At 36.8% G+C, this 17150-nt stretch overlaps 1 protein-coding gene across 1 annotated transcript in view; it reads left to right on the forward strand.

The window, feature by feature from the left end:
- The window catches only part of NPAS3 (neuronal PAS domain protein 3), a 644696-nt gene that overhangs the window by 576107 nt on the left and 51439 nt on the right, over positions 1–17150 (forward strand). Inside the window, exon 7 of the mRNA XM_067295593.1 lies at positions 568–686. Within this exon, the coding sequence (XP_067151694.1) occupies positions 568–686 (119 nt within the window). The remainder of the gene's footprint in view (positions 1–567; positions 687–17150) is intronic.

Raw genomic sequence — 17150 nt, forward strand, 5'->3', positions numbered from 1 at the left:
AATATAGTCATTTACGTAAGCATTTTTGCCTTCAGGCTGCTCAGTGCTTTATTGATAATAATTAACCCTAAGTAATGGGGAACCAAGGCATTCAAAAAGAACAGTGACTTACCCTAAGTGTCACTGCAAGCAAGGAGTGGGGACCACGTAATAAAATTCCACAGTGGAATTTGTAGCCTCTTTCAGCAGACAGAACTGCTTCCTTAGTGGGACTTTGCCTCTCACAGAACATTGAAGAACTCTACAGTTTTAAGAAACAAAACCAAAACCTAACAAAATAACCCCAAGCATAAAACAAAAATGCAGGAAAGGGTTAATGAGTCAAATCTCTGTTAAAAATTCTATGGGAAAAATAACTTGAAAATGAGACTTACTGAGTATACATATATTTTTCAATTTTTTTTTTTGCTAAGTAAACGTTTTCTAAATGAGGTAAATTGATTACAACACTCTTAGCATCTATCAGTCATTTATTTTTAGTGAGTTCAAGGATTGCACCTGAAAAATAGCTTAGAGGGGATGTATAAAATCTAAATTATGTGTATATGTATTTTTTCTATTCCCTAGTGGAATCTACAAGCCCCAGTTTACTAACCACTGACAACACTCTAGAGCGCTCTTTTTTCATCCGAATGAAATCTACACTGACCAAGCGAGGAGTGCACATCAAATCATCAGGATACAAGGTAAGGGTCGCACTGTACCATGAAATATTGACATTTTTAAATTATGTTCATTCATGTTCCAGGAACACATTAATAGTCAGAGGAAGGAACTATTTCACATTTGCATATGTTTCATTCCTTTTGTTAAAGAATCATTAATATAGTGTTTCCAGCCTGAGGTTTGGCAGAGGTGCTGCATCTCCATTAAATTGATCATTATTGCAACAAACATGCTTTATAACAGCATGGTAGCCTTCAAAAGAGCAATGCTTCCAGAGTAAAGGTATATTTTACCAAACAAGGTGAGTCACAGTAACTTCACTCTTTCCGTGGTGGAAAATTACTGCTCATTTACTTTGACTGTTCAGTCTGTCTTTGGGTTATGTTTTCCTCAGAGAGGTAGGATTTCTTCACGCAGACAGTATGCTAGAACTATTTAATTTCTCCACCATTCTGGCTGAAGGAAACAACAAGCCACAATACATATTTTTCCACTATTTTTCTTTGATTGTCAGTCTGAGGGGCATCTGCTGCTGGGGATCATATTTGCTGAATTTCTGATTCTTTAAGGATTTGAAAGTCTCTTGTTCCTTATCAGCAGTAATCTCATTTTTCTTCAGTCATATATCGCTCATAGCGCCTGTAGCTATCAGTGGCTTTGCAGTATACTAAAACTAGGAGGAATAGCATTTTTAACATTGTCAACTTGTGGAATGAAGTATCTCATCCATTAAGTATTATGCAAGATAAAAGAATAAAGTAAGGAAGTAAGTCTGAGAATATGTACGTATTTAAAGAAGATGCTCATCAATGTTTATTTAAGAACTTTGAACAGCATTTTTTTTAGTTTTAAGAGGAAGATTTAGAGTAGGTTTGAAATAAAATTCCCAATTCATTCAGTCCAAAAAACTCTCTGTGAATATAATATCAAGGGAGTCTACCTAAGCAGTAAACATCTCCTGGTAGAAATGTCTTCTTTTCAATTAATGAATGGAAGTCCTTTTTTTGGGTAGTTTCTGGATCAAGATAATTGAAATGGTTGTTACTGAAATCTTAGGTTCAAATCAACAGTTTCTTAAGGTACCAAATGCTATGATCTGGTGATTGCTTAGTTGTCACCATCTGAAAGAATGCATTCAGTACTTGTTCATCCTGGATAGGTATCAGAAGGTATCAAAACTGAGAAGTGTACTGTCAGTCCTGGGAAGAAGAAGGCAAATTCATTTATGATGTCCATTTTCATGATTAGGCATGGTCCATCAAGACCAGGCCAAAGTTAGATTGGCAGAGAACTTGCTTTGCTGGATTTTTTTTTTTGCTGCAAATGTAGTGAGAAAAATTAGAGAATTCATCTGTGGATTTTGTAGTCTGACATTTTTCACCAGCTGTAGATGAGAAGAGCATGTGAATGACTTTGTAGGTCTCTCTAACTTGCTACCAAGTTACACTCATGCCAATGTTTTAATATAAAAATATTTTTATGTTTGACTTTTTTTACTTGTTAAAATTCAGATGGTTTTTGAAATTTGCAATAGATCCTTTTCCACAGAAAGACACAGTATGATCTATCATATAATTTAATATCTCTTTTAAGACCTGCTGATGCCTCATGGAAACATTGGAAACTGTAACTGAGATATCACAGACAGGAGAATGAATTTGGGTAACAAATAAGGAGAAAATAGCAGATGAATTTTGAAGGATCAGATATCATTTTTCAGGCAACTTTTCATAGTTGCAAAGAATGGAGAATAAGAAAAAGATGATAGTTGACAAAACTGTCTGTAAATAAAACATTTGTTTTTTCCAAATTTTTCCATGAGGCATCAGCAAGTCAGCATGAGTAAAACCACATAAACAGTGCGCAAATCCCAGGCAGGTTTAAACATAGAAGAATAGTTCCTCTGCTTCTGGATGTTTTGGAGAATTTTATAACTGATAGTGTTTGGCTGAATTTAGCTGCATCCAACCATATAAATTGTATTTTGATGGCTTTTCCAAAAGATGGTTATTGAAACTGTACAATCTATGGAATGATAATTATACACAGCCTCGATGAGCCCCAGTAAAATTTTGTATTCATTGTGGAAAAATTAGATAGCATGAATGTTTTTTAAGTAAGTGTAAGAACTGTTTTGTTTAAATGTAATTCTGAATTTGTTTACTAAACAAGCTAAGCATAATACAACTCAACTGCTACAGTGAATGTTATTCACACTTCTAGGAAAGTTACCAACTTCTTCACTGATTTCCAAAAGTTCAGTGCTAGAACAAATTTAAGGCTGCTATAATTTGTTCAGGAATATATTTTATTAAAATTAAGAAGGAGTCAGGAGCCTTATGAATGTACAGCTATAAGTAATTATCAAAGGGAAAAATAGTTATCTAATATTGACAAAGCTCGTGGGAAAACTGCAGTGAGTATAGAACAGTTCTGAAACAGTAAAGCCAGCAGGTAAATCCTGTGTCAAAGGTACCTGGGAGACCTCTGCCACTTACTCTGCCACACTATGCCACCTGGGATTATGTGCAGCAGGGTTCCTGCAGGAAATCGCGGTGAAGCAAGCTGGCTCAGGAGCCACTGTCTCACACCTTCAGAATACCATAGAGCACTGAAATTTTCTTTCTGCAAAAAGCAAGGGTTCCTGCTAAACAGCTTCCCTTGAGTTCTTGTGTCATTGTGGGTACATGACCCTCCTATCAGGCATACAAACATTATTCAGGAGCTGTGTGCTGGGAACCATGGCATCTTATTTGAGTCAGGTTTTAGCTCTGTCAAAGGTACTCAGCTTTCCATGGATTCAGCCCTCCAGCAGTGACAAAATTTTGCATTTCTGTGAGGTGGTTGCATCCCATTCCAAACTCTTGCTGAGCTCAGAACCACATCTCCCTTTTTTCCCTGCTTTGAGGACTGCCAAGGATTGTTTTCTTTAGACAGCAAATGATTGAGGCGATCCACAAAATGCTTAGGCAATTTTCAGTATGAGTGAGCCCTGCCTCAGGAAAGTCACATAAAATTGAAAAAAGAGAATGAGATTGATTAATCTTTTGGGTTGATCTAGTCAGGGCTAATTTTCTATCAAAAGAAATGCTGGAACAAAGAACCACACTAATAGGCTTATACAGACTGTATATGTAGACCTCAAAGAGACTCTGTTCCAAACTCCTCTGCCTTGAAATGAACCCTGTTTATAGTCCCTTCCTGGACTGATTTAATTAGCCCTAAATTATCCCTACAGATGGACGTATGGCCTTTTTTACCATAAATGATATTACCTTGAATGTCTGAAATGGGAAGTTGTTATAAGATTAATCCTCCTTCTTTCCTTCCCTTTCATTGTTTTCCAGCTCCCTCCTTGAATGAGATTTTCCCTATTTATAATGTTCTTAGGCTCAGAGCTTATAGAAAAAGGCTTAACATACAGTGTTGAGAGCTATTCAGTTTTCAGTGAGTAAATCTACAATCTTACAAAAAAGTCAAATAAAATGTAGTCAGCTGACAAAACACAATGAAAACAAATAAAAAGAAAAAATGATAATAATTCCATTCACTGCAAACCTCAGAATGTATTAGCATTACAGCTGTTGACTAAGATACATGGTGCAGAGACTTGCTGTGTTTCTCTCTGTTGAAAATGTATCACTTCATCCTTTTTTCTATTTTTTTCATCAATAAAAAGATACTCTTGTATTTCATTTGGAGTTTCCTTTTCTCTTTTGCCCCCCCTCCTTTTCTCTTTTGCCCCCCCTCCTTTTGAGGGTCAAAATCCTGTCTGCTGAACACCTTCAATGTTTTTGTTGTCTCACTTTCTTAGACATATGTTAAAGCTAGTTTTAATTGCAAATTGCTTTGTTCAAGTCCAATGATACATTTCCTGCTCCCCTGTTGTATCCTATTTTTGTTGTGTCATATTTACTGCTTTCTCGTACAATGCACAACAAATGGTAGTAGAAGGAGTCAGGACACTAAACACCGACAGAGCCATTCCATAGTTTCCAGTTCATCAGATCATAAGATGCGTTATCGTATATCCATACATATTTCTCTACTATTTTCTGCAATGATCCTCTCATGATAAGTCATTACAGAGGTGTGTAAGCAAACATGAGGAGATTCCCTAGTACTTTTGCTGTCACCACGTCAATCCCTGAATTTGGTATAAGCAATATCTGTTGCCTTTCCATCTCCCAAGAAGCTGGCAATCAGCCTTCTTGGTTGTCCATTAGCAGAGAGAAAGGCATCTTAAAACACCTACAGGCTGTACCATCCTACTGGAGGTGATACTTTACCTAATGTGATACCTAGATGCCTGCTTTGGCCCTTTCAGTGTTAACAAGAAGTAGTTCCCGTGTTTTTGTCCTTAAAACATCAAAGGCATTGAAGTCACTACACAATGAGTCTACTGCAGACACTTTAGTAACTGGAAGAAAATAGAGCAGCTATCATGTGCTGAGCAGCATTTTACACACGACCTTAGACTTTTGAGCCTGTATTATTGAGAAAGGAAATATTTGCTAGGTTACTCAGATACTTCTGCCTTGAAGTGAGGCCTCGGTGTCTTTGCAAAGTGCCTTGGGATCACAGAAAAGCACATACACAGCCTTTGGAGGTGAATGAAATGGACTTTGTTTCAGCTACTTATATATGACTTTCAGGAGTTCTAAAATCCTTTAATACTGCACAGAAGTGTTAGTACTGGATACAAATGTAAGCCCTGCAGTGTTGCTTTACAGAATCACAGCTGTTACCAGTGCCAAGAATGGCTATTTACACCTGTTTTTCTCTCATATGTAAGAGAGTTTATTGTGGAAAGTAAGCAAGCCTATCCATAATCAGTGGCCAAATTGCAGTGAAGGGAGCAAAGTTATCTTCATTTGTTTTTTATTATTTATTTATTCACAGCTGACTATTAAATCTAACAGCATGATCTTAACTACCGGTGGACGTATTGCATAAAACTAAATAGATTGCTATATAAAGTTTTAATTTAACAAACTTAGTTTAGAAATGTAGATGTTTTGTTGCACGTCTAATGTCTGCATTTCAATAATGGGCAGTTCAGATTTGGTTAGCTGTACCTCATAAATCAATTGCTGCATACCAAAATATTTTAAATAATATACACATGAAAAACTGAAAAATATGTAAAACTGCATTAAAGTGTTTTCACAAATTAGTTACTGTAGTCTACATAAATTCTTTTTTTATTTTGTGAAATGCTTTCTTTCTACCATCTTGTTTAAAATTAAACATTGACACAAACTGTACTCTCAATTTTGGCATTTAAAGACATAATGAATTTAGAACTACTCAAAAAGCAATTTTGAAGCCAGAAGTCTAAATTTCTTGTTGAAATTCTATCTTTGTCACAGTTCTGTTATCAGCCTTTTTCACACTATTCCTGCCTTTATTCATAATTTGAAGTTAAGGTTTTTGTTATTTCTTTTTTTAGAAAAACTTAAAGAATTGGGCAGGATTTGGAAATCTCAGTTGTGCACTTCATGTGGAATTTTGGCAGGTTTTAGATTCATTGATCCAAGAGGGCAAAAGGGCAAAAATCTCTGTTAGAGACCCAGAATTATGCCATTGCACTTGCTTAGTAATACTGTTCTCTTGATTCAACACAAAGTTGCAATGATTCCTTCCTGTTTAAGGGAAAGATTCAACTAGAATTCAGAAACCAGATGTCCGCATGCTAAAATCACCTTAGGGAGCCAATATCATGGGCTTGTTAAGAAGATAGCAGAAAAACACCTTCCCTTTAAGGGTAATAGGAGGAAGAAAGAGGAGGCAGCTGGCTCTTGCATAATAGTCTAATGATTAGTATATTTCCTGGATGAGGGCTATGTTCAAGTCGGATTTAATTCCCTCCTCAGCCTGAGGGAATTCACATATTCCACTTTCCAGCTTGGCCTAAATTCTTTTCACTTCTAATAATTTTCCCCCTTGAAATCTTTTCTGTCAGGCATTTTACTCTGTCCCCGAAAGGTATCCTGACCTTTCTCCATAGGAAGAAAGAAAACTGTAGAATTTAGTATTTCATCACATGGTGACTGCCACACCTCCTTAATTGAGTGAAGGAGTAGGAAACCAAGATCAGGAAGCATTATGTGAAGAGTTTTTTAAATGTCAGCACGTGCATTCCCCAGACTTTTCAGCACTGAGAAGACTTAAAGGTAATTTGTCAGAGAGGAAGAACTGATCTAGAATTCACCCATGTAAATCGATGACCTTTTAGTCAAAAGGAAGTCTCTTAGCTAGTAAAGCTACAGCATTACTCATAAAAGAACAAAATACTAATGGGCCGGTCTGAGTCTTATGAAGTATCTACTTGTAGATATAAAGATATGGTTCAAGAAGAGATAGTCTGCAACAGGATTAAGACGACTAGAGTTCATTTTCTGCCTTGCTATAGAGTTGTGAGATTGTTACAAGAACTGCCTGGAAAAGCTCGATTCACACTTGACATCTAAATACAATAGTCAATGTTTTTAAAGTCTTCAGCAACCATTAGCTCCACCTTTCTTCTCAAAAGCCATTTTCAGGCTAAGCATCTTTTAGCTGGGATTTTTAGCACTATTCTACCATCTGGAGACATTAATATAGGTTAGGCATTCATTAGTACAGTGGTACTAATGAAACTAACAGATTAGTATTATGAAAAAGCCTTTTTAATTAGCAGCCTTCTTTCATAGAAAGATTCAAGCATTGATCATTCCTCATGATGACTGCGGATGTCAGATTTCTGACACCTGTACCAGGTGTGTTTCTCCTCAAATATTGTCTTAAATGTTCATATAACCTTTGAGTTGTGATTCTGTCACAATGTCTTCCAAACTGGGTAGATGGGAAGTACCTTAGATAGCAAACTGGATTCTGAAAGGGAGTGCAAGTGCAGTGGGCCTGGGAGTCCCTCTGCAGTGTTCGTGAGCAGAGATCAGTGAGTCGGATGAGAACAATGAGAAGACCTTGCCAGAGTGGGAACCAGGCAATACCTCATTTCACGTGCTAGGAGAATGGTATCATGATCCCAGGTTGGGAATGTCTACTGAAGTAGAGAGGTCTTCAGTCCCTGAAGCTGACCTACATTATCCACTGTAGTGGTCTGCCACTGTTTATCGTTAGCGAATGGGAATATGGTTTTCTTCTGCTTTATGTAGGAGCAAAGAAAACCACACAGTGCTCTGTGAAGAATCACCATCCAGAATTCACTCTAGGACAGAAGGAGATTGCTGCCAACATCTCTGCTCCACCTGGCTGTTTTGTAACCAGTGCCAATGGATATTTTGGCCCACCTCCTTTTCATAATGTAAACATTGTATTAGATGTGTAAATACCAACAACAGTAGCTTTTCAAATAATTTCTACCCCTTTCAGTGTTGTTCACAGTTTTTGTCCAAAGTAGTCTTAGAAACAACAAGGAGCTTATACGCTGAAAAAATGTAACTAGTATTAAGCTAACATAGAATAATACATCTTGCTTTCCAGCAGATACTTGCAGAAGCAGTCCAGTCTTTCCACTGATAAAATTTTATTGAGTGCAAAACAGGCAGTGGAATTCAGAACTAAGGCAAAACTAAATAGAAGGTTCTTAGACTTGCATTTCAGTGAATTTTACATTTAAGAAAAGTTGTTTCTCATATTCTGCATATCCTCTTGATCTAGTAACATGAGATCAATAGCTGTTGAATAGAAAACGTGAGTCTTGAGTTGATAGTCATAAGGATTTCCGTAAATGTATGTAGGAAGTTTAATATTTTTGGTCTGATTCCCCTGGGTTTTTTGTTTGTTTGTTTGTTTGTTTGTTTGTTTTGGTATCAGCATAATTATGTTAGCTTCAATGTATTTATATATATTGATAGAGGAAAAGGATCAAGTTTCCTTTAAATCACACAAGAATGATTCCATGATCTTGTGAAAGGCAAATGAATTGGCTACATCTAGACAAAGGATCTATGGTTATTTCCATAGTTCTTTTCAGTATATTGGAAATATTCTGCAATTATAAACATAATCAGATATCATAAATTTAATTGCTTTTACTAGAGTGTTGAACCAAAAAAATCCTTTTCCATTGCAGATGAAATGGTTGCCTGATACATTACACTGAAAAGGGTCAGGCTAATCTGCTTTTGATTTTTCCTCCAGATATTTCACCCAAAAAAGGGATAAGAACTTAAGGAGAACAGCACTGTACCCTATGAGATAGGTTTTCCAGAAAATAATGCATCATCTTTCAGCAAGTTTCATGCAGCAATAAAGGGAATGAGATTGAGCCATGCTTTTTGGTTTCACTCAACTGTCTTCTAGCTCCTTCTTGTAGCAAAGGGCTGTTGATGAGGAATGATAGCAAAAGCTGGTGAAAGCCTGTGATGTCAAGAAAAAGCTGTGCTCTAGAAATGGTTACTCATTTAGCAAAGATGAATGAAAGGAACTGACAGATCTGATGTATTCCATATTCTTTCTTTAGTGAAATTAAATAAAATTCTGATGAATTAAGAGGAAAATCCATATGATGTTTAAATTTAATATATGACAAGTTCCTGACATCTTATGCAAACACATATGTGTGTTTGGCTTTTGTAGAATTGTGATGGGTTAACTAAAGGGAGAAGACCACATTTTTGCAAGAGAGTTGTTGCCTGGAGAATTACATGAAAGTTCTGAACAAAAATATCTTCCTGGAGTAAAGTTATTCCACAAATGTGGAGCCTACATTCAGACATTACTGTTCATTTTGTTGTGCTCTGTCACAAGTTGTATTAGTGGGTAAGTAAAAGTATGGGTGTTTAACACAGATGCTAGGGATGGGCATAGTTGCTGTGCACAACTGGAGCACAGTGGAGGAGGTAAAGCTATGGTTTATCACCTGTCTCCACATTCACTCCACAAAGGAAAGGCCACTGTCAAATCAGTGCCTTGTATAAGTGAGGCTATATGGCACTCTTTACATACCAGATGCACAAGCTGGGTCTCATTAATAAACTTTCCCAAACACATGTTCTTTGAAATTTGAAAAATAGCAGAGAAAATCTCTTTTACAAACAGCTGGAGATTTTAAGTTTATCTGTTGTCATTATGAATTCCTCCCCTGTAATTTTTCCTTCACCGTTAATTCTTCAATCCAATATATGCTGAAATGTATTAGCTGCCCCTAGTTTATAAGGATCAGGCTCTTTCTTTTTCCTGTTAAAGCTGTCCTTACTGAATCCTTTTTAAAGTTCTGTTTGTTTCTGCTCACAACTTTTCGTGTCTTCTTCATGACATAATAACTACATTCATTTCTTTGGCATTGTGCAACAATGTTATAAACATTGAATTATGATTCCACCACCTCATCAACTTGGGAAAGCATCTTTAGAAAGCATTTATTTTTTAACCCGTATTTCTCACCTGATTTCTTAAAAATTCTTTTATTTTTTTATGCAGGCTCTTACCTGCTTCATTATCAGCAGTGTTATCTTTTATTGGCTTTTTCTTGTTGCTTACAATGGCATTTATATTAATGGATGTACATTTGCAACATTCCTCTGAGGCTGGAAAGGGCTAATGTACCAAGAGAGCAAGCAACTTGCCAACAACAATGGAGGCTTGTGTCAGAGCCAGCAACTAACCCAGCCATGATTATATAGTACTTCATCCTAAGTCTTTCTTCCTAACACCTGAATTTTGTCAAATCACCTCTGTGCTCCACTACTGCACACTCCATTTTCTCAGGCTTGTACTTCCTTTGTTTTGATAGTTGTCCTGAATAGGCAAAACCAGATGCCATATTCTTCACAGAAATGCACAGATGCACAGTCTTCACAAAAAAACTAGTAAAAGATGAGCTCCTGCTCTCTGTTAGGTGTACCACAGGCTGTAGATGAGCTACTTTGAAATCCTTTTTCTTGGAAGGGAAAAAAAAGAAGCAATGTCCCAGCAGAGGGAACAGATTTTCCTGCGCCTTGGACTTAACCCGGGGAGCTCCCTGGGGCTGCTTTCCTGCCACCTCATCGCCAGAAGGGAAGAGGGCTGGAAGCATTCACCTCCTGGGGTTGGCAGCTGGCTTCACGCAGAGCTGCGAGCTGCTGCTGCAGGAGAGACAGCGTGGTTGTCTTACTACGGTGGAGGTACATGACTGACTGAGTTTGGGGACCTTTGCTACAGAGGACTCCCTGGTTCCCTCTTTCTAAAGAAAGGACAGGCTGGGGAAAGCTGGCTCCCCAGGAGGCTGGTGTGGAAGGGAACACTTGATCTCTTCTCTGTAAGAAAAGGATTGGCAGCAAAGGGACACCTGGAAGGAGTTCTCCCTTCCCTTGCAAGCAAGGAGAGATTTGCCTTGCTTCCAACCACTGCCAACCTTCACAGTGCTACGTGAGGAGAAGATTCACTTAAGCAGTGGTTCAAAAGGAACGTAGGTAAATACTCATGTCCATTCTTTTGTACAGAAGGGCTTGTATATCCAGAGCCTTTTCTATTTTATCCAATTATATCAGTGGAACTAATATGGGATATTATCTTTCCTTACAAACTTTGCCTCTTTATATCCTTTGTAAAACCAGACTGTATATACATACAGATTTTTTTTCAGTTTTCCTAATATTTTTTCATACCTGTAGTAGATTTCTGCACTCCAAAGATCTTCAAGCTTTACAATCTGTCTTGAAGCAACACCTGTAATATACACATTTTTAAAAGGTAGGGAATCTTTATGCACTGTTGCTTTTTGTATTTGGACTGAAGTAAAAGTATTAGCAAGTCAAAATGCTCCATTCAGTCACACGGGTAGTACCACTTTGCACCTGCTCTTCACTGATTTTCTGTGTGAATAAGTGGTTAAATAAGGTTCAAGACCTATCATCACCTTAACTGCAAGATTGTTTAATACAATTTGCTTGCATATTAAGCAGAATTCCTCTGTACTTTCTCATTTGACAGAAGAGGAGAACAAAGGCACAGAGCATTTCAGTTATGTGTCCAGCACCAGTATGCCCTACATGAAGCTAATGATAGAACAAGGACCATCGCATGATACTTTTATTCTCTGCAATTGTTGATTTAACCTGGTGCAATGGCTTTTGGATAGTGGGTGGAACACTTATTTCTGGTTTTACCTTCCTGGAACAGAAAACTGATCATAGGTGTTTCAGGTCATGTTTCCCAGAAAGAGGTCATTTTTCCTGTGGTATGAATGCCCATTTTATCTGTTGTCCAGAGTGCATATACACCAGTACATAAGCAAATAAACCATTATACTTCTGTTTCTAAATGTTTATGGAAGGCCTCTTGATCAGTCTGTTTTATGCACTGATGCTAGCGGAAGAATGACGTTACTCAGCACGGAGCTCGGAAGAGTCCATCTCCTAACCTACCCTACAGAGAAGGCAGAGTATGGATGTTTGGTGGGAAGGATTTCAGTTTCTCCTTTTTACAGTATCATTAGGAAGCTGTCGTTCTAATAATAATAATTCCCATTTAACATCATGGAGGTAAAAAGAAATCATTGCTGACATCAAAAATGAGGTGATATTTCAGCAGTATTATTTCACTGAAGATAAAATGGAAGTCTCTATTACTCCCAATGCTTTTAAGAAAGCTGAGCAAGGCTTATACCGACCCTGGAGCTTATACACCTTAATGCGTTTATAACCAGTATGATATAAGTAATTTTAATTGTTACTGCTATATTTTTGGCTGTACCTTCTTTTAAAAACCAAGCATTTTGTGCCTGTTTAAATGAAAACAGTTGGTTTCTGAGAGTAAGCTTTGGAGTGCACAGCTTTCTTAATTTTCTCTATTATTTAAAAATCATACAAAAGACTCCAAACAAATGAAAACACATGTAAGGAGTAGGAATCATGCAATATGATAGGCCTTGAACCTAATGTCTGACAGGAAGTGATAATTGTTATGCAAACTTCATTTTGGATCCTGTACAAGGAATCCATACAGATTGAATGCAGAGGTCTGAGCACTGAATATGTTACCCTGAAAAGGCTTGCAATTTTTATTTCACTTTTTTATGGATAGGTACTTTATTCTCTCTAAACTTCTTGTGCACACTGCTGTGTGAATTGCTTGCCATTAAAAGGACACAGCCAAGGTCTGTTTCATTGATTGTAAACAATATGTTTTTCACTTTTATTTATGATAGTACCTTAGAAGCTCCCATTCCCACCCCCAGTTACCCTATCCTTTGGTACAGCAGTGGCTCTGTCCAAATATACTTGGGAAAAATGAATCTGCCTTAGCTTGGGAATATTGGCTAAATTTGAGATCTATTCTTGCTCTACTGCTTTTTTTTTTTTTTTTTTAATTTAGTGGGCCTATGAAGAGTAATACAGATTGCAAACAATTATAGCAATGGGGTGCAAGTTTGGGGCCTTTAAAATTGACATCATTTAGATAGAAAGTTCAAGAGTTATAGATTCTTCCCATGGCCTCACTTTACAGAAGTGGTCACCACCTTGCAAGCAGAGTCTCCTCTGTAAAATGAGAAGACCCTGATCAAAATGTTTCATAGTCTTTTCACTACCAAACTTTAGAAATTTTGCAAATAAATATGTGGTGGAAACATCACCTTATTTTGTTCCAGGCAAATATGTTTGTATCAGAGCAATCACAGCTCATCTGCTGTTGAGTTGCTGCTTCTGAAAACACATTATTCTGAGAAGTAAAATCTGAATTTTTACAGGCATGCAAATATTTAAAAGTTATAAACCATTAAAAAATCAAAAACAGTACTTACTAGTTGTAGTGAAATGTTTAAATCTGAAATTAACTCTGCACTTTCTGGTCTTATTCTAGGCACAAATAGTTTGAACATTTTCACTGAGAATTTTTGCACGCATGAACTGAATGCTTAATTATATTTCCTGTGAACTCAATGAGCCCTTTCACTTTTGACACATTTTGCAATGCCCATGCATGTTTTATCTCTGAAACATTAGAGAAACATTTCTCTTCTTGGAAACCATTAGCTGACTAGCCTTTTCATTTGTTTCTCCCTGCTCAAGTGGTCCGAAATGTAATTTTTTTCCCAACTAATAAACTGCTTACAGTTCCTGTGATGATTCACATTGTTGTATTCTTACAAAAATCATGTTTATTAGGTCAGACTACTAGCAAAGCTAGTTCTGTGTTTTAGAGATATCTAAATGTAGAGCCCTGTTTTAATTAATTCACAGGGCATCACTGAATCCAGCCTGGCTCTCCCACAGTCTCATGCACAGAGTTAAGAAAGGGACACTGGACAGTTTTTTCTGAGAAAGCAAGCAGATGATTCACAATACACAAACATGGATTATGGGTTGTTTTCAGTCACTTTATAGTCATATGCATTCATAAATTTTGATATGGTTGTAAGATGCAGACTTTGATGGTACAAACCTCACAGAAGGGCTTTAGATCGCTGGAGCAACCACAGACAAAGTTTATGTTGTCAATTTATCAGCTCTTCTCCATCAAGGAAAATTATTTTTTAGTGCCTGCCTATTAGCAATCACATGCATATTATGAAATTGAGTTTTGGGGAGGACAGCCTGCCATCTGTCTTTTCAGTATTTTTTCACAATGCATTATGCTAAAGTTAAAACTTTCTGTGCTTCAAAATGGTGTAAAATATGAGATGTCTGTAACAGACACTTGAAAAATAAACTAAATAGAAATGTAAATCTTTATAAACAGGCATCTATTGATGCTATACTTTATTTTTTAGCTTTGAATGCCCTCTGCATTTTCTACACATCATAGTGTCCTCCATGCTGTTACTCTAGATTTTGGAGTTGCTAAACTGTATATCTCAATGACTATGAGAATGCTTTCTTAATAAATAAAATTCCTGGTTTGGGGGATTTTTTGGGGTGAAATGGAACTGCAAATGCCTGATGTGGAGAATAAAAAAGATGTGTTCAGTTATCTTCTGTGTTCTGATATGCTAAGATTTTATCAATAATATTGTTTTCCTGTAAAAATATCTGCCTCAGAGAAAATCTGCTGTGTAGCTCTCAGGATTACACCTCTCAGAATATGCCTGTGATGATTCTGTTAAATTGATAAAAACAGAACACTGCTGTGGAGAAGGATTGCTGAAAAGAATATTCCCAGGCCCTTTCATGTGTAACAGCGCTTGTATGGCAGTACGTTTATTGTGCTATAAATTCCATCACTGATTTTGGCCAGTTCAAATTGATTCTGCAGTAACTGTAAGTAATGAACCTTACAGACAGAGCCAAGCAAAAAAGAAAAAAAAACAAGCCAATAAACTTGTGGCTGTAGGAATACAAATTGTAGAGTTCATTTAGCCTCAGTTTTTATCAAATCATGCAGCCAATACCCCACAAAGCAAGAAAATATATCCAACAAAATATACAGTGTCATAGCCCTGGTTTGCTTTAAATTTAGCAGCTAACCTGGGCACTTAATTATTGGAAGCACATTTTTGTACAGAGTGTCCTGTGGATTTCACCACAGATTTAAAGAAGGTCCTCAGCATAAGTGAATCACAAAACAGGAGAAATACAAGTTAACTTATACAGGATAATGAGCCAAATCCTGAGCTCTTTTACATGGTGTAAGTAATACCAGGAATCAGTATACTTTGTACGGGTGCAAATCAAGGTGCAGTGGGCTACTAGTGACTGACCAGGTCAAAATATATAAATGTCTGAAATTTACAAATTTTCCTCATCTATTTCCCTTTCTTTGCCAAAAAGCTCTGCCAGGTTTAGCAAGAATGATGTGATGTCTTTTCTTAGTGTATCTTTAACAATCCAGTAGACCTTAATGGCGAATTTACATCCATGCTAAAGATTTCCATACAATGGTTTTAAAACCTGTCAAAAAGATACTGCTCTAAGGCTTTTGCATTATTTCTGTAGATTCCTATTACATTCTATAGGAACCCACTGATCTAACTTTGTTAAATATTGTATAAATTTCCCATAATCTTATCAACAGATGCCAAGGTCATTTAGGTTCTTATTTAGCAAATAGGCCATTGACATAATCAGTCTCACTAGTCACCTGGTCATGTGGTCAAAGCATATATGAATGTGCTTGTATATTCAACCCTTAGTTGGTAAGTGAATAGCTAAATTCAGATTTTTAACTGAAATGCTGAAAAGACTGGGGTTTTCTTCTAAGTATTTTTCCCAGTCATTACAGGAGAGAGAAACAAGGCCGTGTTTTATACTCTGTGCAAAAATAAATAAATGTCTGGGTTGGGTTCCTACAAGCCCTGCAGCACCTCCATGCATCACAGCTTGCACACTCATGTATCTTACAGTCTGCATTGAAGGCTGAATTCATTCTGCATGTCTTCTTGTACCTAACTGTGCAGATTTATCTGAAAGTCTGTACTGACTGTGAGCGATTTTAAATCCTCATTTTGGGAACAAAATGCTTGGGTCCATTCTGGTGTTCTATACATCACAAAAAAGTTTGTTGTCTAAGGAATATTACTCACCTCTCTATATAAAAAATTCTGTTTTGTCAATTTGTCCAGTTCAGAGCAGCAGCCTGAGTGACATATAGAGGAAAAGGGCACAGAAACTGAGGCTTTCAGTTAAGCACCAAATATGGTGAAAGTCATAATAAAATAATGAGACTTGGCAACACCATTTCTTCCCTCACTCTCTGCTGTTTTGTTTTGCAGTGAGAAACCTGTAAGAGAGTCTGAAATCTTACAAATAGCCCCTGTAACCAAGAGCAAAGAAACCTCTTGCTCATTATCTCTACACCCTTTCTGAATAAACATTTCATCCATTGTAAATGAGTGTGATATCAGGGCAAATGAACAGCTCTCGTTCCAGATGAGGAACACCTGACAGCTGAGCAACCTGAAGGTAATCATGAAGGTACAGATCTTGTGACCACTGGATAATGGGGCAGGTATCCTACTTATTTCAGTAGAAACCAACCTGAAATACTCATATTCTTGAAGGAGAGATGCCCACCTTTGCAGGGAATGAATCCTAGGTATTCAGACTGGGTCTTGGTCATGACTGTGGTGAGTGAAAGACAGAGCTGTACTAAATTTTTCTTGTTATTTTATTATATTAGGTAGAAAAACTTAGTCAAATATAAAGAAAGGTTCAGTGTGGATTGACAGATGGCATGTAACACCCCTACTGCATCTCATTTATAAATGTGATTGATGAAGAGGTAATTTCTCAGTAACCTGTTCTTCAAAAAAAAAAAAAAAAGTATTTTAGGTGGTGGGTTAGTAAAAGAAAATTAATCTCTGCATGTTAAACTTGCCAACTTTTGAATTAATTGCATGAATACAATGTTCAATTAATAAATGTTAAGCAAACAACAGAAAATCAGTGAATTAAAAATTACTAAATTGATTCCAAGTGCAGATAAACCAAGAGGTGCCATAATTCTTCAGTGTAGATTCAAGAACGTGAATCTTGTCTCATCAGTTCTCTTTCCCCATTTATTCACATCTGGCATTTAAAACAATGCTGTTTTATTATGATTTTTACAAATAAATTACT

The sequence above is a fragment of the Apteryx mantelli genome, chromosome 4 (genome assembly GCF_036417845.1).
Source record: "Apteryx mantelli isolate bAptMan1 chromosome 4, bAptMan1.hap1, whole genome shotgun sequence".
In the NCBI taxonomy this organism is placed as follows: domain Eukaryota; kingdom Metazoa; phylum Chordata; class Aves; order Apterygiformes; family Apterygidae; genus Apteryx; species Apteryx mantelli.